The 22,822-nt window shown below is 37.9% G+C and overlaps 1 protein-coding gene across 1 annotated transcript; it reads right to left on the bottom strand.

Moving 5' to 3' along the window:
• Nucleotides 1-9,388: 9,388 nt before the first annotated feature.
• Nucleotides 9,389-22,734, bottom strand: ZFYVE19 (zinc finger FYVE-type containing 19). Its single transcript, XM_072427592.1, has 12 exons — nucleotides 22,640-22,734; nucleotides 21,828-21,886; nucleotides 21,152-21,273; nucleotides 20,543-20,599; nucleotides 18,400-18,560; nucleotides 17,429-17,574; nucleotides 16,477-16,591; nucleotides 15,784-16,002; nucleotides 14,969-15,045; nucleotides 14,535-14,654; nucleotides 13,198-13,361; nucleotides 9,389-13,027 (listed from the first exon to the last, which is right to left on the bottom strand). The coding sequence occupies exons 2-12, from the start codon at nucleotides 21,879-21,881 to the stop codon at nucleotides 12,949-12,951; spliced, it is 1,314 nt and encodes a 437-aa protein (XP_072283693.1). The 5' UTR covers nucleotides 21,882-21,886; nucleotides 22,640-22,734; the 3' UTR covers nucleotides 9,389-12,948.
• Nucleotides 22,735-22,822: the final 88 nt, after the last annotated feature.

Raw genomic sequence — 22,822 nt, 5'->3', positions numbered from 1 at the left:
TATTAAACAACATCCAGAGGGAGAAGATCAGGCAAAAGATACTTCTGAACTATTTAAATTTGCCATCAATTCAAAAGCAAATTACAAGAGAAAAATAAAAGTTATGCAAGTAATCATGTAAAATTCTTGATTATTCCGTGTTTTTACCTGGGTTTTTAGTGTGGCGACAGGGTCTTAGAAACCATTTTTACAGTGTCTCCACTGGGCAAATTTCCTTTTACTTACTGTCACAGTGCCCATGCATTTCCCACTTGGGATAGGCATACAAACCTGATGATGGCTCTAACCCTTTAGAAAACCATTATTATGTTTTTTTGTGTTTCTCCGTTAAAGAAATTCAAGACAGAGTTCCTAAACCAACTTTTTGTTGCTGCCATAGGAGATCTGGTTGCTTCTCAGGTAATGTAATTCCAATGCAATAAGTAATATCTTTCCATCCTGAGAATTTAGCATCTCATACAGGAAATGTCTGATTTCTACTGGCACAGGATGAAGAGATCAAGTGAATAGTGAGCTTTTCATTTTGTCTGACAAATTTACATAGCATTCATCCCATTAATGAGAGTGGGACAAAGTACATAGAAATGCAGTGTGTCGGAATCATTCATACCTGGCCATGTACGTCATGGCTGTAAATAAAGAATGTTTTTGTCTAGGTGACCTGTACTAATGACTCAGCAATGCTGTACACCAGGCCCAAGACATACTAAGAGCCCGTCAAACCAGTCTGTGGCAGCACTGTTTACCAAGAAAGAGATGCGGCAGGGAAAGCGAGAGGACCTGCTTGTATTTTATACAGCTAAAGCCGCAGACAATACTACATTAGTCATTTATTTATTGCAGTATCTATATATACATTTTGGTAATTATAACCTTCATAAGTCTTGGTCATGCTTTCTGCAAATGCAATGACTCATCAGACTTTTAATGAAATCCTGTTATCCGTCATAATGATGCCAGTTCCAGGGCAACGGGTAATAGCTTTCCTGGCAAGTCTTCTGTATACCAGAATTTTCCAGCATAAATATATACAGTATATAAATACACACTTACTGGCCACTTAATTAGGTACATCCTGATTATATCTGCTTGGACTTCTTTTTGCCTTCACAACTGCTGTAATTCATCATAGAATTCAACAAGATGCTGGAAACTTTCCTCAGCGATTTTGGTTTATATTAACATGACAGCACCATGCGGTTGCTGCTAAAAATCAGCCACACATCTATGATGAAAATCCCCTGGTCCACTACATCCCAAGGGTGCTGCTGAATTGATATCTGTTTGATTGTGGAGGCAATTGAAGTACAGTGAACTCATTTTCAAGTTCAAAAAACCATATTGAGATGATCTGAGCTTTGTGACATGGTGTGTTATCCTGTGGGATGTAGCCATCAGAAGATGGGCACACTGCAGTCATAAAGGGATAGACGTGTTTGGCAAATATTTTAAGATAGGCTGTGACATTTAAACAATGCTCATTTGGTACTAAGAGGCCTAGAGTGTGCCAAGGAAATATTCTCCATACCATCACACCACCACCACCACCAGTCTGAACTGTTGATACAAGACAGGATGGATCCTTGCATTCTAGTTGTTGATGACAAATTCTAGCCCTACCATCTTAATGTTCCAGCATGAATCGAGACTCATCAGACAAGGCAATGTTTTTCCAATCTCCTGACCAGTTTTGGTGAGTATGTGTGAATTGTAGTCCCGTGTGTTTGTTCTTAGCTCACAGGTAAGGTTGGATGTGTTGTGCATTCTGAGATGATATAACGAGTGGTTATTTGAGTTACTGTTGCCTATCATCTTAAATCAGTCTGGCCATTCACCTCTGGCATATACAAGACAACTTTCTCTTACTGGGTATTTTTCCTTGTTTCGACCATTGTCGATAAACCTTTAAAATGTACATTAAAATCTTATTAGATCAGCATTTTCTGAAATACTCAGAACAACATGCCTAAAACTAACAACCATGCCACATTCAAAAACCTTATGTCACCTTTCTCCCCCATTCTGATGCTTACTTCAAACTTCAACAGGTTGTCTTGACAATGTCTACATGCTTAAATGTATCAGGTTCCTGCCATGTGATTGGCTGATTATATATTTGCATTAACAAGCAGATGAACGGATGTTGGTAATAAAAGACAGAAGAAAGATGAGGTTTTGTGCAGCATATTAAGATTATATTGTAAGTAAATAGTTGGAAAAAAAACAATTTTCATAGGCAAACAGTATACAATGCTTTTTTGGTCTTTCCCATTCGTTTGGTCATGGAGTGTTTGACCAATTAGCTAGACACAAGGAATCCCTAAGAAGTACAGAAAAATATTATCGTATTCCGACTCGTTTCACTGTTAGGTTTCTTCAGGGGACGCATGGAGAACATTTACCAGATGGATGTTTGTAGGGATATCTCTTAGATAGGTGGTAAGTAATTTTCTTGGCTGGATAGGAACCGCGTTATCTCTATTTGTGGCTGGAAAGTCCCACACAGAACTCATATAGAGCCAAGTGTGACGCAAAGAGCAGTGGAACGTTACAAGATATTTTTTCTTTACTAATTGGGGATGTCTTGTGTCTAGCTAATTGGTCAAACATCCCTTTACCAAACAAATGGGAAGACTAAAAAAGCATTGTATATTGTTTGCATGTGAAAATTGTTATTTTGTTGCAATCCGGTTTTTATTAAATTTTTAGAACATAACAAAACATGTACAGAAAATGGCACATACAAAAACATGGGGGCTCTCGGCCCTTCCTTGCAAAAACACAAAATACAAAAAGTGACATTTTACAATGACATATCAATACTTAAAATAAAACAAAATGGGGTCAACCACAGGAAAAAAAAACCCAAGTATAACAGAATTTACAACTCTCACGCACTCCGCAAAGTTTACTGCCAAATCGATTTAAATTGGGACGATTCTTTGAACCAGTCCCAAGCCGACCATGTCAGCTTTTATTGCTCCGTCTTATCCTCATCTTCTGCTATTAGTCTCTCCATGTGTTGTACTTTTTCCAATTCCACCAACCAATCTCTCATTGTGGGTACCGAGGGCTGTTTCCACTTTCGGGGTATGATTGTTCTGGCTGCCGTGAGGAAATGTCTAAGCACATCCTTCTTACAAGCCTTAATGGACCCAGGAAGAATGGACAGCAGCGACATTTGGGGAATGAGCTTTAGATTAGACCCAGTCACACTATTATAAATATCAGCTATCTGATCCCATAGTTTACGAATACCCGGGCATTCCCACCATATATGTAGCGTTGTACCCCGTTGGGAATCGCATCTCCAGCACCGATCAGAGATCGAAGAATAGATACGATGGATGTCTGTGGGACATAAATACCACCTGGAGAGGATTCTATAATTAGTCTCCTGGGCCCTACAGGGAAGAGCCATCTTGTGGGTCAGGACAAAAGCCTTCTCCCACTCAAGTGGGGAAATAGCTACCCCCAATTCGTTCTCCCAATATCTTGTGTAGGTGGGAGTCTTATTAGCGTAGATTCCAATCAGTATCTCGTATACCTGGGAAATAACATGAATCGGCCTATTTTCAGACCGTAGTAATTTTTCAAATGCCGTGAAGCTCCCTAGTGTGGGAAAGGAAGCTAGAAATTGTGTTATAAAAGAAGATAATTGGATATGTAATAGCCATGCATTCGGCATCCGCTGCACCTTGGCGTCCAAAGAGGAGAGGGGTGGCGCACTCCCATTCAGCAGAACACAGCATAACTGCCTATGATTCTCAGCTGTCCAGGATAGAAATTTTTTGGTGTGCATTGCAGGAGAAAACAAGGGATTATCGAACAGGGGGGTCATGGGCCCCACTTTAGAGGACACATAGACCCCCCCCGACAAGAATATCCCACTCCCTCAAGAGATCAGATGTGACAATTGGAAGTGGGCGGTGTGTTTGAAGCCTAGACCTGTCTATCCACAATAAGGAGCGAAGATCAACGGGGGCCAAGATATTTTCCAAAAGGACCCAGCTCTTCCAGTCTCTATTATGAAACCAGTCAACCACCCGAGTCAGCAAAGCCGCTCTGTAGTATCATCTAATATCAGGAACACCTGCACCGCCCAATGTTTTAGGTCTAGTGAGATACCGGAGAGCTATTCTGGGGCGCCTCGAGCCCCACAGAAACTGTCTGCAGAGCTGCTGCATTTTGCCTAAAAAGGCCTGCGATAAATAAATTGGAATCGTCTGAAAGATATATAGTAGTTTAGGTAAAACATCCATTTTGAGAGCATTAATCCTAGCAAACCAAGAGAGCGGTAGTAAATTATATCTCCCCAACTCCGCCTTCAGTCTGCCCAACAGTGGTTCATAATTATAGCTAAATAATTTAGTCGGGTCAGCTGTTATAAAGACCCCCAGGTACTTGAGCTTCTCGGGACAGAGCCTAAACTTCGTATGATTATTAAGGTAATGGACCTGTGGAGGCAAGAGTGAAACATTTAGTATTTAGGATTTGTCAAAATTCTCTTTAAAATTACTTCGCATCCCAAATTTCCAAAACTCCTCTATAATCGCTGGTATAGAAGACTGAGGAGACGATATATACATTAGGAGATCGTCAGCAAATAGGGACAGCTTATAATGGTATTTGCCAAACTTTATCCCTTGTACTGAATTATTTGTCCTCAGTGCCACCGCCAGATGTTCCATCACTATAGCATACAGTAGGGGAGATAGTGGGCAACCCTGTCTAGTACCATTAACAATCGGAAATGGCGCCGACAGACTCCCACTGACCCGCACCCGAGCTGTAGGAGCTGAGTAAAGCGCAGCTATCCTGGCCACCATCAATGGACCCAATCCTATCTGGCGCAACGCCTGATACATAAACGTCCAGTTCACCCTGTCGAACGCCTTCTCTGCGTCAACCGATAGCAAACAAACAGGAGTCTTGGACATCTTGGCGGCATGGGTAATCAATAGTGTTTTAAGAGTGTTATCTCTGGCCTCCCTTCCAGTAATAAAACCCACCTGATCGGTATGGATCAGGTCCGGTAAATACCGGGATAGTCGATTGGCTATCACTTTAGAGAAGAATTTGGCGTCCACATTAATTAAGGAAATCGGTTTATAATTTGAGCACACAGAATGGTCCTTGCCAGGTTTAGGGAGAACAGTGATATGCGCCTCTAGACTTTGAGCAGGGAAAGGGTTCTCACCCGATATAGAAGAAAATACCCTCGCAATGAACAGGGCCAGGGCCTCCACATATAGTTTATAGAATTTGGGTGTAAACCCATCTGGCCCTGGACTCTTTCCAGCTGGAGTATTTTTAATTACCGCAGACACCTCTGCCTCCGTGAAAGCAGTTTCCAAGCTGGCAGATATTGCCAGGTCTAGTTCTGGCAATGCAGTAGAAGCTATATAATCTTGAAGGGAAGGGGTAGAATGCGGTGAAGTTGGAATATTATACAGATCAGCATAATATTGTTGGAAAACTGACAGTATTTCCTGTGGGAAGGCAGTATTGTTACCATTAGCATCCCGTATTTGTGGGATATATGTAACCGCTGGTCTGGGGTGTAGCCCCCTCGCCAAAAGGCGGCCACACTTCTCTCCGTATTGATAGTAAGATTTGCGGAATTTATCCCTAAACTTTTGGTGAGCTAAATCCTAAAGTTCAAGTAAACATCTCCTAGTGGAAGTTAGTTCAACAAACACATCTGAGGACATGTCGAGCGTATGGGTAATCTCCTGGGATCTTATTTTCTTAAGTCTAGAACCCTGCTGGATCAAAACCCCGCGGAGAACAGCTTTAAAGGCCTCCCATTGAAAAGGGAGGGGTGTCTCATCAGACTGAAAATTGTTATTTTATTTTTTTTTATTGTTATTTTTATTTTTTTAACTATTTACTCACAATATAATTTTGATTTGCTGCACAAAACCCCATCTTTGTTCTGTCTTTTATTACCAATATCTGATGTTTAGGGGAGCAGACCCACTGTATATGTACGTGAGGCAGGATTATTTTATCTTCCAGTTTAGGTGAATAGATATACTTAAAAAGTGTCCAAAGAGTGTATAGGTGTGTTTAAAGTTTTGCTACATTGTGACAAAAGTGCATCCATATTAAAACAGCAAACATACAGATAGCATGGCTACATACAGCTCAGGGCTTTACCATTGAAATGGAATGTATGTGTGGTGGAAGTGACACTGCATGGACAACCCCACACCCTGCACATAGATACACTCTCATGATGTGCTGAGGAGAGATCATGCACCTTAGCCCTCCTTTGTGCAGTGAATCTGAACACATTCTGCTTTGAGCACTTTAATGTTTACCGGTGTCAGGTGACAGCAGTAGTTCACATACTGTATCTACACAACTGATCTAGTACATTGTAGGGACAAACACAGGGGAAACATTAGAGGTTTATTGGACCTATGACATCTTTATAGAACAGGGCAGCACGGTGGCGGAGTGGTTAGCACTCTAGCCTTTGCAGCACTAGGTCCCAGGTTGGAATCTTAGCCAGGACACTATCTGCATGGAGTTTGCATATTCTCCCTGTGTCTTAGGGGGTTTCCTCCGGGTGCTCCGGTTTCCTCCAACATCCCAATCATACACTGAGGTTAATTGGCTTCTCCCCAAAATTGACCTTAGACTACATTAATGACATATGACTAGTAGGGACATTAGATTGTGAGCTCCTTGAGGGACAGTTAGTGACACAACCATGGACTTTGTAAAGCGCTGTGTAATATGATAGTGCTATATAAATACTGTGTATTAATAATAACTGGTCATTGCAAATGAGTATCACATAAAAGGGGCTTCTTAGTAGTAGTAATATTGTAAAAAAAAAAAATCAAAAAAATTAACAAGCCCTCACTCACAGCCCTTACATATATATATGTACAACTCACATGCATATGCCAATTACAATTTCTTAATACAATATGTGTTGTCATTTTTTAGGATTAGCTCTGAACTGATATACTGTAAATATTTTAAAATATTGCCATTAACTAATATTGGGTATCATACTTTGATTCTGTTTTGTGGTTGCACATACAGAGGTTAGTAAAGGCTTGTTTAAATGACCCTGAACATGTGTGGTCAACAAAGCATACTGTTCAAGAAATCTATGTCTTTGAATGCTGACAAATTACTGTTTCCTCGCTTTTGCAGGAATTCCACACTTCTGGGTGTGTAAATACCTGCTACTCCTGACACATTCTGTATTTTCTTTGCTGGCTTGGTAAAAAACCTCAATGTATAGTTCCAGGTGAACAGAAGTCCTTAGCAAATCCTCCAGCAAATTACTATGCCTGAGCTGGGAGGATGAGCCATGGAGAATGATGTCATCGGTTTGCTGCAGAAACATAGAAGCATTGGCTCTGATTTATGAAAGCTGTCCAAGGCTGGAGAGAATATACTTTCATCAGTGAAGCTGGATCCAGCAAACCTTGAATGGATCTGGTCCGGAATTCAAAATGTTTGCTAGCAAATAGCAAATGATTTTTTAAAACTCCATTCCGTGTTTTCTGGATCTAAAACAATTTTTTTATCTGTTAAGTGCATGTGTGAGTGTAAGAAATACTTATCATGCTACTCCTATTTTAACATCTGAAATTCCCCTAGCAAGGTTACCATCCTAAAGTTGAAACAATTGTATGCACCTATGTCGGAAAGAGCTTCCCTGCCAGGTGCATGCCTGCAGGTGTAAATGTTACCAGCAATGCTTATTTCGGCACTGATCACTGTAAACAGCAGGACTTAGAATGCACACAAACAAAAAAAACCTTACATTTTAGTCACACCTGTCAGTATCAGTTAATTACAAGGTAACTCCTTTTCATACAATGGAGTCCCTGAAGCAAACTTGAAAGTCACCTAAAGGTTTTTTTCTTAGATAGTCTTGAATAACCCCTTATTGTCTGTAAATTGTCAAAATTATAAGACTCCCATGCTCACCTTACATTATTTTTTCTTCAAATGTACCCATTCATTATGTGTTTGTAGTAGAAAAAAGGTTGCATTTTGTAAAAAGCTTTTATTTAATTGGTACATAACTCACAAGATTTTACTATTATGCTGAATTAAAAAACTTTATAGTAACACTTTGAAATGATCATTGGTCAATAATTAATATTCTTTCAATTTCTCTATTTTCTGCCTTTATTCCTTAAGGTCAATTTTACCAGAATAAAGCTTTTTTGCCTTTATTTCCTTATCATATGCTGTTGCCTGAATCATGGACCTGAAGCTTAAAGTGGACCTTTCACCAACTGACTATGGATATGTAATAATGAGTGTTGTTAAAGTGCAGGTCATTAAAGCAAAAGCCTTGCATATCATTATATAATTATATCTGCTTTTCAATGAAGCTACATTTGTTTTAAATACATTGATGAATTAATTTCCTTACTAATGATAATTATAGAATATATATATATAAACTAAAGTCACCTTTATAATAATCAGATTATTATATAACTGCTACAATTTGGCAGCCAAATACTCAATTGAATTAACTTCAACCCATTTAAAATCTTCCCTCTTTTTTTCTGTTGTTCTTTTGGAAAGATATCTGTGATTGGGGACATTAATGTTTTGGAGACTAGTCTGCACCGCGCCGCCCTGATTGTTAGTTTTCCTTCAATCCCCTATAACATCCTTGTAAGGAGAAAGGGATGGTTGGACTGATGTGAGCATCATTCTGAGTCATTCTGATCAATTTATTGTGTGCACAGGTTTGTTTATATATATTTATATTTTACCTATATGAACTAATTCTTTGATCATGTACGATACGGTCTCACAAAACAGGTTTAGGTGTTTTCAAAGCAGTGCTTATGGACACAGTTTTGTAGCTTAAAGCATACCTAAACTAAGAAATTTCACTTTACATAAAAGGGTAGACAACCCTTTTATGTAAGATAAAAATTCTTTTTTTTTTTAAGTGCAACACCCTTTTTAAAAAAAAAAAAAAAAAAAAAAAAAAAAAAAAAAAAAAAAAAACGGCGCCCCCCCCCCCCCCCCCAATTCTCGATCGTCTAGGCAATCGAGAATGAATGGGAGCGCAAAGCCTCCGGCGATACCTACGTTATGCATCCCGGGAGGCTCTGGGTGCTCCTTCTGTGCATTCCCAAGCATCTTGGGCATCCGCAGAAGGAGCCTTTTCATGAAAAGGGAAAAAATTGCCGATCCACGGCACATGCAGTTTTTCAAAGCAAGTTTTTTTCCAACCCACGTCACCCGATCTTGCCTCTGGGTCCCCTCCCGGAAAAGGATGGGGGTACCCGGCTTGCTGGCTCAGAGACGGATACTGGGACGAGGCGGGACCCGATGGAAGACACCTCCGGACCAATCGACTGTGCTGCGGGTGTGAAAGTAGGTATTTTTTTTTGTTTTGGGCATTTTTCAGTTTACTTACTCTAAGTATTTAGGTAAAATGCATTGCAAAACACATAACGCCCATCCATTCCATAATACAAGGGATTAGCCTTGGGTTACAATGTAATCCGGGATTTCTGTGGATACAGGCAATATCCTTCAGCCAAGTGGAAGAACACTTGTAATTTAGCTCAGTTGCTGCTCTGTGCAGTCTATGGGAGGAAAAATCTCCTGTCCAACAGACTTTGCTTCGACTGCATACACAGATCAAACCATTGTCACCTGAGACAAACGGTTGTGCGCATCTAAGACATAAATCTGGTGTGTGTAGAGTGGTTCCTGATGGACTGATGAACACCTGCTCTCCCATGCTCCACCCTGAAGAGAGTAGTGCTGCCTATACAATGCCCATTAGTTCATGTGGAAAAATTGAAAACGATCACAAAAGATTGTTTTCAGTGACAGAAACCTGACGTGTACATAACCGTGTACATAGATAAGAAGGACTCACAGGGAGATAGAAGCAGTGTGAAACACAGACTTTAGGGAGAGGTTAGGGTTTTCCAATGAGGTTGGTACTGGGGGTTTGTACAGTGTGTATCAGTTAATAAAGGGTCTACCAGGACTGGGAGTTTGTGATAAAGAGTCTATTACTGAGGTCCGTCATGTAAAATGCCACCTGATTTTTTTGGGACTGTCCCAGATTCACATTTTTTTCATAGTGTCCCAAGGATTCAGGCAATCCCATGTTTAGCTGCTGCTCGTTGCAGAGTCTGTGGGCAGAATAATCTCTTTCCTGACAGATTCTGCCTAATCCTGGCAAAGAAGAGTAGTTAGAATGAGAAGCAGCAGAGTGTGACACAGACTTGAATTGGGGCATCTGTTAGAAGTCTGTACTAGTTGTCTGTCACTAAGGGGTATCCTGGTGAGGTCTTCCAGTAAGGGGTCTATCACTGAAGTTTGCACCGGGGTTGCACCAGTCACTGAGGGTATAAATCACTGGCACAGTCCTTCAAGGACTGCAGCAAATGTGTACAGTAGATTCTGTAAATGGACTCAGACTATGACTCTTAAAGTACACCAAATGTTCAGCATTGTTTAGCCACACACTATGGTTTCTCATAGATGTCCCTCTAGTTGGGAAAGATCCAACACAGACCCGAGTGATAGTCTTTTCTAAAAGCCCCTTTCCAAACCCCTTACACTTATATTCTTGTCTGCTTTCAACCATATTTAAAAAGGTGTGTTGCTGGCTGCAAAGTAGTTATAAGCAGTGGGGGATGGCTGACAAGGGATCAGGTAATAAATGGATCAAGGTTGAGCCTTTGCAAAGAAACCATCATAATGCCGTACAGGGTGATATTTTCTCTTTGAGAAGCAAATGGTTGCTATGCTGACCCTTATTTCAATACTTTAAATCCATGAACTGGAGCAAGTATGCAATAAGGGATTTCTGACTATACAATTATCCTCTAATATTAGTTCCCTGTAACTTCCATTTTATTTGAGTATACCTTCTTCTTCACAATGCATAGTATACATTATGACATGTACTCACAGTTTTATTGTACTCACTTTATCCACCCTTCTCAATTAGCTTTATGGTCGATATGAAATAAAACTGGGTGGGGGCAATATACATTCTTTCATATAAGTCTTTCATGTCATTGTGTGCTTTTTACAATTGTCTGTTGTTCAGAAATAATTGCAGCACTCATTGTATTCATTATCAATTAATGCATAGTTGAAAATTCAGAGCCATTAGTGGTTCTGTCAATTATACGCAGCTGGAAATACTGATTAGCTTGCAATGCTGTTATAACTGATGACCTGTAAATACACAGAAGTAATGTATACTAAATGGAAACACTCACAAATTCTATCTAAAGTAAACTTTTTTTATTTTGGATAGGGAGTAGTTAAAATGCCTGTTAGATGCCCCCATCTTAAGAAGATTTGACTTCTGTCCTGTACAAACACAGTGATGGGAAGTATCTCCAGTCTCCCGTTCTTCTGATTTCCCTCTGTTATATTGACAACTCAGAAATATAAATTTAATTCATTTTTAGCCCAGTTGACAGTGGTCAACCAGACTAATAGAGAGGCTGAATTTTCCAGGCAGGGGGCACTAAAAAAAGCTGTGGATTTAGATGCACCTCCAGTAGTCAGTTCTGCACAGTTTAGTCCTACATTGATAAGCTGCTTCAAAAAGTTACAAATGATTTGAACGGAAATTTGACTCTAAGAACAGTATTGCACCTGTCAGCTCAAAGTGTAGCGTAATTAGTTCCTGTTCTAAAGATGGAACAGGAACTGGGGGATACCGCTACAAAATAAAGAAAATTCCAATCCAAGACTGTTGTCATTAGAAAAAGTTGCAATCGTTATACAAAAAAACATTAGAAATGTTCCGAATATTAAAAAAAGTAAATAAACTCTGTTCTCCAAAATATTAAATTACACTGCCACTTAAATAAACAGAGCATAATAACAGCCTATGGCCTAAGTTCAAAAAGGATTCTTACATCAGGACTGCTGCGGACAGCAATCAACCAGTCCCCAACTGCCCCAAGGTGGTTACCATTGTAATAAATTGGAATGGATGAAATCCCTTTTTGTACAGGTGTTTGGTTGCAGAACTATGCTTTTGAGAGGCTTCATGCACGGTCTCAGGGCCATCTAAAACTTTGCCTTCCGCAACTTTGCTAGCTGTAGAATGTTCCCATTCACTACTGTGCTATCCAAGAGGTTAAACACTGCAGACATGCCATGAAATTGTGGTTATTCCAAGCAGCATGAATACAAAAATTAATGATATTTGAAACAAATGTAGTTTAGTCATATTATCATCATCAGAAATGTATTTCTTTACAGTAAATACATTTAGAAGAAGAAGGTGGAGAGGAAGTGGACAGCGTGACAACACATAAAAACCTCAGCTGAGAGAATATGTAGGTTGCTGATCTGCTTCTAAAAATATTAGTTGCTGGGTTGTCATGCCAGTTTTTTTGGTTGAATACCTTCCAAGTCATTAAAGGAAAGTAAAGTAGTTTTGTGGTTATAGGGTATGTTAAGCACATACTACATTTCCCAATATTTTATCCCTTTAATGACCCTGCAAGGACAGAAAAATACATGTTCTGCCTAACACTAACCTAAGTAAGTTTGCAGCAAATTAGGTAAAACATCTGATCTGCATACTTCATCGGAGTTAGAACGTACTAAAGCTTTGTATTAGTATGACATCCAGATGCTTATTTTTAGAAGCAAATTACAGTTTTATACTTTTCTAAATAGGCCCAATTGTTCATATCTTTAAATTTATAAAATTTAGGCAACTCCGATTCTAGACTATGAAATTGTATTTTTTTTTTTTTAAGGCATTTTGCTGTTCACCAGTTTGTCTCACACTATAGTGTTCATATCTTTGGGTCAGATCAGAGAAAGAAAGTTGCAATGAAATAAATGCATAAATTAATATACTGCAGGTTATAGACAGCAGAAATACAGAACAGAGGACACCTCCAGCAACCCTTGGAAGGCACAGAAGTCCTGTAAATTGTATTATCTCCCTTTTTTCCTCTGTGGTGGACGATATATAGATGTTTGATGCTCCTTCTGGTCAAATTTATCATGCCCTTCCCTAAAATAGTAGCAAACATAATAGTGTGAGTTACTTGACTGATAAAAGAACTACTGCAAGCATTACTATGAAAATACATTATTATGGCAATGATTGGTTTTGTTTTGTAAAGCAGAATGATATGTAATGTGCACTTTGGCTAACATTAAGGACAGTGGAAAAAACAGTACCTAAAACATCTTTTGCAATAGAGGTCATCATCACAGCTGTGGCAACGCAAAACAGCATTCTCATTACAGATACAGCACCAGGGTAGCTCCTCATCATCGCTGTCTGAAACTTGTGCTTTCACAGCTGTGGGTCTAGGAGGCTGATTCTGTGCAGGTAGTTTTTGCTAGGAAAGTATGATTAAAAGTAAATGACATACTGAAGACACATTTATTATTCAACACTAGCTTCACAGAATAAAAAAAGACCATCTGGATTTGCATCAGCTTTAAAATGTGTGTTGCCTATAATAACCAAGCAAAGTCTTCTCTATATTTTTCCAGGGCAGGCCGGAAAGTAAAATAAATAAGTATTTAGATGCTATGTATAAGGAACTCACAGGTAGTTACTACTTCAGGCCCTATAGTAATTTTGTAATATATTTATGACTCTAATTTTCAGTGTATTATGCTCTCATGGTCTATGTGATCTATGTATAATAGAAGGGAATGCATTCCTACCAGGAGTGCACATTCCTATCAGTTAAATGTACTGGGGGGGGGGGGGGGGTTGGGCTACAAAGAGAGTAAGTAAAGAATTTAGACGTGTGTCTAGAAGCATTTCAGTCATCTAGGTCATATGATTTTAAGTGCTAGTCAACCAAACAACTGGATTTGTTGATTTTTTTTTTTTAGGTTACCACTTTTGCAAATGTCTGGTTTTGTGCATCTGCCATGAGAACATATCCCAGTACCCTTATAGGTAGCCTAAGTCGCCATATTCTAATTAATATTACTACCATGTCATGTACATGAGCCTGGGGTTACCTGGGGGTAAATAACCCAAGGTGTAAAACATATTTGTTTCTTCCAGAAATCATAATTTCAAATGAAATGTACAAAATATAAAAATAAACAAAGCCAAGGTTAAAAAAAAATAGTATATTTTATGCTGACCACTATATTTAAGACAATGTCTATACATAATGACAGACACCACTGTCTATAACAATCTCTGTTACTTCTGTTACAGATTGCTATTCAGTGGCCAACTATGCTGATTTAAAAGAAAACCTATACTGGAAGAATTATGGGGGCTGTGATCAATGATCACCGAGTTGGCTGGCCTTTCCTGGCTTCAATACTTCAAATCTCGAACATCTCTACACTTGTTCCTGGTCAGTGACTCCTAAAGCCCTCGGGGAACAAACATTTAGAAAATTACAGGACTGGCATCCTAGATACTCTTTTTGTCTAATGCCAGACGTGATCAATCATTACATATGTTGAGAAAACAGATGCATTTAAAGATACCACTAGCTTTAATTTATCACTGAAGATTAGGTCTGTTTATAACATACCAATCGGCATGGAGGAACTTTCTTTCCCACAATAGCTTTATTCTTGGTGTCCTCCATATGACTTTGTTCAGGAGGAATATTGTAGCCACTTGCCTCATCTAGATAAATTTCTTCAGCCAGCTTCGAAGATTTAATAAGAGAATGTATGAACAATTCAGTATATATCTGCATAGCTTAAGAAAAAGGTAAGATACAACTTTGCACAGCCAATTGATGGATAGAGAAGAAAGCATGAATCTGATTTGTTACTGTGATAATATACAGGCATTTATAAAAGTCATGTAGATATTTCAAGCCCTTTGTAAAAAAAGAGATAACTTGAAGAATGAAGAACATTTAATTAACTTCACAATGTTACAGTTATCTTCTGTATCACTCACTTTCTATTATTTTCCACAGGTCAGTATTGCTTTGGAGAGTTTATAGAGTCTCACCTGCTTCAATATCCTCTGGACACCTTCCTCCTCTGTTTCTTCATCACTGTCAGGTAGTTTAATATTGTCCACAGTTACTGTAAATTAAAAATTACAAAGTGAAGTTGAAGAAAAGAAGACTGGAGTTTTGACTGTGCTTGTATACCTACAACCAAACTCTGATCGGAACTTAAAATTAAATAAAATGTATCCAGTAATTTATTTTTTCAAACACCAGATTGTACTTTGCATATACCTAAAAAACATACCAGAACTTGATATACTTTGATATTAGCCTCCTGTTTTTATTATTTCAATGACACTGCCACATGATATTCTAGAGATAATTGAAAAAGATGATCCCACAGCAGCTCCTAAACCTTGATAAAGACCTTTCCTGCTGACAGGTGTCTAACACATCGAAAAGCATTGGGGGTCATACTAGGTACGATCTGTGTAGGTAAATGAAGCCTTCCAGGGCATATTTAGGACAACCTTGGTACACAAGTTAATATGTATACCTGACTATACAGTTATATCATAAGATTGTAACTGACTACAGCATAAAATATTTACAATAATTGTTTTGTGTGATCTTGTGATTGAATTATTACAGTTACCACCATATGATGAATAAATTTATAGTATATTTTATACTTTGTTTATTGTTTGTATGCATTTATTTAATACTCATCCTTTGTATCACCATTGTATCGAGCACATTTGTCTAGATAGTGTATAGTTTTTTTACTTTGTACAATTTAATAAAAACTATTGAAAAAAATACACAAAAGTCATAAATAAACAGTGAATATGCCTGAATACTTGTTTGTTACCTTTGTTGGGATCTTTGCCTTGTAGTACTGCAAGTCTCTTTGCAATTTCCAGTACTTTCTCTTGCCTGGTATTCTCATCCTGCAATTCTAATGCTGCTTCTCTTAAAATCTTGTCTTTCTCCTTCTCCAGTTGCTCTGCATTGAGTTCAGTATTAACCCCAGTGTGGCTGTCTATTTCATCTTCTTTATTCAGATTGTTAGCTGCTGGCACATCGAAGTCTGTGTATTACAAAAATACATTACTGAAAATAAGTAAAAAAATTACCAAGTATTACTAAAATGCACATAGTTACTGTATAAAGTACATGGTAGTAGTTATTATTATTATTATTATTATTAATAAACAGGATTTATATAGCGCCAACATATTACGCAGCGCTGTACATTAAATAGGGATTCATTATAAGCTGGATTTAATTTGTAATGTTTAGTTATCTGTGATTAAATACTACAGCAGATGATTTAACTATTGTGTTTATGTGATAATAACTATGTAGGGCTTCTTCCCTCCTTGCCAGTTTGTTGCAATGGCTACCACACTTTAATTCACTCACTGTTTTTGTATTAAAACGAAAAATAGACTGACACTTACCGTTTCCAGTACTGAATAAGATAAGGCACAAGTTATTTTTTTAAACTACAGACAGAGTAGAAAAGCGATGGAAAAAAATAGAATTTTCATTTTTTGATTACCTTGTGATGGAGCATCTGGATTCCATTTCTGATCTATCGCTGCCTCCTCGCCAAGCTGAGTTAATAAATCATTCACTTTTTCAGTCTGGGTTCTTGTGTCAGGTGGTTGATGAAGCTACAAAATGAGTCAGATGCACTAAATAGGATTGTTGTAAAACCTTTAAATTAGGAAAGCTGAGGCTGATGGACAAAACTTTTTACACTAATGATTGCATATTTTAATTATTCTTTGTGAAGTGATTTGGTTAACAAATGTATTTTGACAATTTTAAAATACAAAACAAATAACTATAGACAAATATAACAAATTACAAGCCAATAAAAGAGCACCTGCTGCATACCTTTGTAACTGCATGCCACAAAAATAATGTGTATATTAATTACCACTTATACTCGCCATTTGCTGATATTGTAGGGATTATTAAAAAAAGTGCATGCCTTCACACATGGCATTGACCATTGCTGTTATAATATCAACTCTTAATAGAAAGTGAAAGTCCAACTAAATCTAAATTATTGAAGCAATCATGCTGATAAATACAATTCATAATTTACAAACTAAAAAGAAAGTTGTGTATATGCTATTGGCTATGCATCTATCCAATCATCCAGATCCAATCATGTCTAAGTTTCCTTTTAACAGAACAAAGCCTTATGCTGTTACTCATACCCTACTTCTTGTGACTACAAGTCCTGCCTCCTTATGTAAATACATGGTTTCCACTGTCATCCATTTCTAGTCATCTTTAAAGTAAATTCACCAATCATTCATTTAGATAACAAATAAACAAAAACTTTTTATTAAACCACCAAGCTAATTGTTTATATATATGCTACATATTGTGGCAATTGCAAAAAAACAATGTTTGTCAACTTAAATACTCCCCTAAAAGTTCTGCAAGACAGATCTGTTTTAATAGACAACATTAAAGGCAAATATCACAACTAATACCGGCTTGGTTGCTCTGGATGGGGGAGTCCTCCCTTGCAATATGGCTAGTCGGTCTTCCATTTCCTGTAAAGATGGAACAGGTCCTTGTGTGCTGTTCCGTAGAGCTTGCACTCTAGATTCTATTTCAGACGTTGAGGCAATGGTTTCTGTGTGAGAAAAGACATTCATCAAGCACAAGGCTCATGTTCATGGACGGTGAACTCCAATGGGTAGTTTGCTTTCACCTATTTTTGTAATGACATTGGTGTGTAAAAAGCAGGACAGACACAAACAAACCTTTTAGCCCAAATAAAGATGTGTTATATTGTATATAATTGTATAAAGGTGAAAGCAAGGAGGCTGATTTGAAGCTTTGCTTTTACCTTTGTTTCTTTACTAGACATCAAGGAACACTATAAGCACACTAAGTTCATGTGCACAACTTGTAAACTTGTCTTCAAATGAAGATGGACAGTTATCTCCCACACCTCACATAAACACTCAGTAATGGTCATCCAAAAGCCAGTTATAAACCAGCAGATGTCTCATCAAGCAAAATGGGTGATAAAATACATGCCTGTTCAACATGGAATAGGTGTGCTGCTAGGTCCTGCTTTTACATTAGCTAATAGGTGAATGCAGCACCTGTATGGTGAAATGCTCATTCACTAACATCTGCTTGAACAGAGACTTTTCAAGACACTGTAAAATGTCTGTACAAGGAAAATACATGCTTAAAGCAACCCATAAGGAATATAATAATGGATCTGTTGTTGGTAATTCCAACGAAATACAAGAGATGTAGGATGGATGTTTTACTACAGAGATTATATAGGTATTGAAGTCAAGATCAGGATAAAATAACAGCCTATTTCTCCCCTACAGTCCAATTTCCAGCTGATTTTTAGCAGCAGTTGCAGGTTATGTTGTCAAGGTGACATTTTCTTTAATAGAATTGCCATGACCAGAAAAGTTTAGGTATTTCAACTCACTAGGTTTAGTTTCCTGCTTGAGTTTTTCGAGGCGTTCAGCTATAGCTCTGTCTTCAGCTGACAAACCATGATACTTCAGGTTTGTTCCCCCGTGTGGCAGTCCAGGTCCAGTCTGCATTAGTTTTTGTTGACTCTGTCTGGCATCTAAGGCTGCCACTCTCCTAAAACAAAGCTTAATTAGTTTCATGATTTTTTGGCAGAGTTTTTAGCTTTGTGGATGTTATGGAATTCACAGCATTACACAACCATTACTTGTTCAGTCATGCATTTGAACCTGGGTGAGCAAATCTGTAAAGGGCAACTAAAGAAACATTACTTCAATAAAATATACAACTGCTAGAACTATTACACACAGGCATATATTTGTTTCCAAACCAACTACTGATCCAACAAAACGATTAGATCTGAAGAGAAATGAAGGAATTTTAACAGCCAACCAATCACAAGAGACCATTATTTGGACAATATCAAATCAAAAATGCACTAGTTATATAAGGTGTATAAATTATTAAGTACATCTGATAAGAATGTTGATTAACATTCGAACATCCCAGTTACAAATATCTCTACATGATACAGGCCACTTGGAAGAGTGGTAAAATGGTATTTACATTATTAAATACATCCAGAATGTGACTAACTAGGGACTGTAGGTTTTTTCTTAAGTTGAACTTGTACATAAGTCGGAACAGGTAAATTATTTAAATAAATGCAATTAGGACGGATGTTTGTCCTATTATTATTAGGCACATATTATTAGGCACCGTGGCATCAGTTATTGTATAAAATCCTCACTGTATGTTAATCACAAACAAAGCAAAAAAAAACTTTATGGAGCCTAGACATTCATTAACTTCTGGGGAAAGGAAACTGCAGAGTTTGTTTTGGTCATTAAAGAGTTACAAGAGCTTGCAAATGAAGGAGCTCATTCATTAAGATCACCCACAACCTCAGCTGTGTTTAGCAAAATATGTCTTACGCCCCCTTCCCCCTCCCTTCAGGCCTCCATCCTGCACACTAGCTAGCAGGGAAGCCTTGTTCATAAATAGGAGTCGTCTGTTTGTCGGATGTCCTTAACTCAGGGACTACCTGTACATCCTAGTACGTAAGTGTATCCTGTACCTACAGCCTCATATCTTAGTGTTCTCCCCAGCCCCTTTTAGCTGATGCGCACCACTTGGCACTTTTCAGTAACCAGGTGGCTGTTTTTTGGTTGGGTACTGAAGAGTTTAGTCACAATACAGGGGCTGCCACCCAACTACAATTTCTTCCCACTCAGCTTAAAAAATTTTCTGGGTTGAACAATGTATCTATATGTGCCAAATACGACATTATGCTGCCTGTAAGTAAGATTTGGTCACTATTGTGCTGCTCCACATTCTGCTGGAGCTGTGACGTGAGGAAGCAAACCCCTGCCTCTACCAAGATGGCCAGCTCCACAAAGGGACATTGCAGAGAAAGTCATTGGGATATAAGAAATAGTACAATATTAGCTGCAAGGAGACCACAGTTAATACTGGTGACCAGTCCCTTGCTCTCTGTCTGGATCTTTTTGGGAATATATGTAATAGAAATGCCATTCTATATATGAGGTCTAGAATAAAACATTTTTTTGTAAATGTTAGAGAAAGCAAAGACATTTTAGGGTGACAAAATCCTCTAAACAACTTTAGGACGATGTAAGGAAAGTGAAAGCATATACAGACAGGTTCAGCACTAGGAAATATTTACATAGAAGCATTATAAAGTGACATTGTACAAAGCTTGTGCAGTGCAAAACCGTGTCCCTGTGCTCTCTCTTTCTACACATGGCCCTAAAATGGCAAGGTTTGTGTCACCCCCGAAACACCTTGGCTTTTATTGGCAAATGTAAATATTTTTATTCTGGACCTCACATACATACCTGAGGTTCTGTTATCTACCTTCCTACCAGTTCTTCAAGGGCCACTTCAATTAGTCCATGTAAAATAAAGGTGTCTGTTAAAATCAGATATGTATACTACTTATTTGTGTTAAAACTTTTTAATTTGCACCTCTTACCCCTTTTTGGGACAGTTTAAAATTGTGCATTAAGTTCATAAATTGGTTCAAAATAAACAGTCTCAGTCTAATAAAAAATTGTCATACTTAAAGCCATACTCACTTCTTGTAATTTTCTGGTGGCGACCATTTGAAAGAACTGTTCCTTTCATCCTTTCCACTAAATGAATAATAAATAAAAAAAAGAGAAAGAAACAAGAGAACCTGAAATATTAGTATGCATGTGCCCCAAATAGTTCTTTAGAGCAGACTTGAGACCATACACTTAAGAAGCATCTACTGTGCAGGATATGTTATAGTAATTTAGGGTACTTATCTGGCTTATGCTTTATTAATAATTTTTTACAGGGACTATTACAGGATTTAGTAATTTTTATCCAGGTTTTAGGTGATTTTCACATTTTAAATGGTTGTTCTTTCATTTCCATTTGTGTAGCAGATTTGTAGTTTGTGGCTATTTTGGTCATCCCCTGCTATGTAAATAAATAATGTAAAGATTTGTATATTAAACTATGAAGAAGTATCAAATAAAAAGTGACGAAAAAAAATTATAACTTAAAATTTGTACACAATCAAATTTAAAAAAAAGTAATGTATTGCTTAGCAAAGGATACAGATTTACTGTTTCCTTCTTCACTCAGAAGCCATGAGACATGTGTCTGTAATTAGATCCATGCAATATGGTTTGGGGTCTGTTTGTGCATAAGCTTACCTGATGATAGATTCATTACATTTTTTGCAGATCTTTTGCTTGGTGTTGCCATAGGCAGGGAGAACAGCACTGAATCCTAAACATCCTGCACAGAAGGAACGTCCACAGGATTTACAGCCACACTGAAAATATAAACATAATCAACCTAAGTTTTTTGCATCTATAGATGCTGATAATTGGTCAGTTGTACAGGATGGTGGGTAAATGATTGGCTTGTCTTTGGCCGTGTGGTGCCATTTCTCACTCTGTAGGTGTTTGGATTTGCTCTCACAATCCAAAACATAACAGTAGGCTAATTGGATTCCAACCAAAGTGGACCCCTAGGATGTTTGTATGCGCATGTATAAGTCTGGTAGGGACTGTGTGTGCTATCAAGGGTAGAGACTAACCATGAGTAGTGTGTGCAAGTCAAAATATTTATATATCAGGGTGGTGCAAAGGTGAGGGGGTTGTTAATGCATCTGAACACTATGGTGAGGGGGTGTCAGATTGCCCAAAGCCAAGCTTTTTTGCTTTTTTTATCACAAATGTGAATATGTACCTACAGGTAAATGCTTGTGGAAAATAAATATAGACATAAACACAGTATACGCTCTACTTATAAAACAGGAAATCTGACAATCCCTCATGTCCACTTCCCTGCTTTATAAATAGAGCCCTATATAATTAAACTTACCTCTTTTTTGAAAAGAGTGAACTTGGATGCACAACTAAAACATCTCCCGTCCATGTCACCTGTCAGATATGAGACACAGAATATAAAACTTAGTGTAAAAATGATGATCATAGCAGAAGGTTATTTCTATTATTGGTGCCCACAAGCTGCAGTGATGGGAAAGTTATTCTGTATTTTTGTTGTAGAAAGGTATTAGAAAGCCAGTATAAAGTAAATATCCTAATATCACATTCATTAGATAACAATAAAGGTATAAGACTCTGGTGGTCTGTATTGAAATTGACCCTGGTGAAAGACTAGTATTACAATGTAAACTATTTTGTAGATTGTAAGCTCTTCGGGGCAGGGTCCTCTCCACTGCCTGTATCATTGTCTGTATCTGTCTGTCATTTTGCAACTCCTATTTAATGTACAGCACTGCGTAATATGTTGGCGCTATATAAATCCTGCTTAAAGATAATAAAAATTAATCCATTAAGTCTGACAGGGCTGAATAATGTATTGCCAAATCTGAGAAAAATGAAAAAGCAATTGTTTAATAAAAGATAACACTAAATCTAAGGGTGGTCAAAGCTCCTTCCTATGCTCTCTCCCTGTGTCCTGTCCCATCATTTCCTTGCTGTATACTCAATATACCTTTTTAAAGGTGATGGGGCCCAGACTCTGCCCATTCCCCTTTATGTGGTGAGCCAGAACCTGTGGATTTTTAGTAAGAACAACAATCTGTACATATAGTACAGATAAGGCTGTCCTACATACAAACTACATAAATAAGCCTCTACTACTACTAAGTTCTATTTTTTTTTAATTACCTTAAGGCAACCCAAGTCTGTCACAAGTTCCCCTGAAATTGCCACCAGCCCAGAATGACAGTCCTGCAGAGTCAGGAGCTAGCAACTTTCAGGAAATCTACTGTTTATTGTGGCTAAAACTGCATTCTGGGAATTGTAGTGAAATAAAAGACTTTCCTATTGTAATTATATTCGTCATTGAAC

This window comes from Pyxicephalus adspersus, chromosome 12, assembly GCF_032062135.1.
Source record: "Pyxicephalus adspersus chromosome 12, UCB_Pads_2.0, whole genome shotgun sequence".
Lineage (NCBI taxonomy): Eukaryota > Metazoa > Chordata > Amphibia > Anura > Pyxicephalidae > Pyxicephalus > Pyxicephalus adspersus.
The sequence above is the reverse complement of the archived record's forward strand: the minus strand, read 5'-3'. Positions and strand labels throughout refer to the sequence as shown.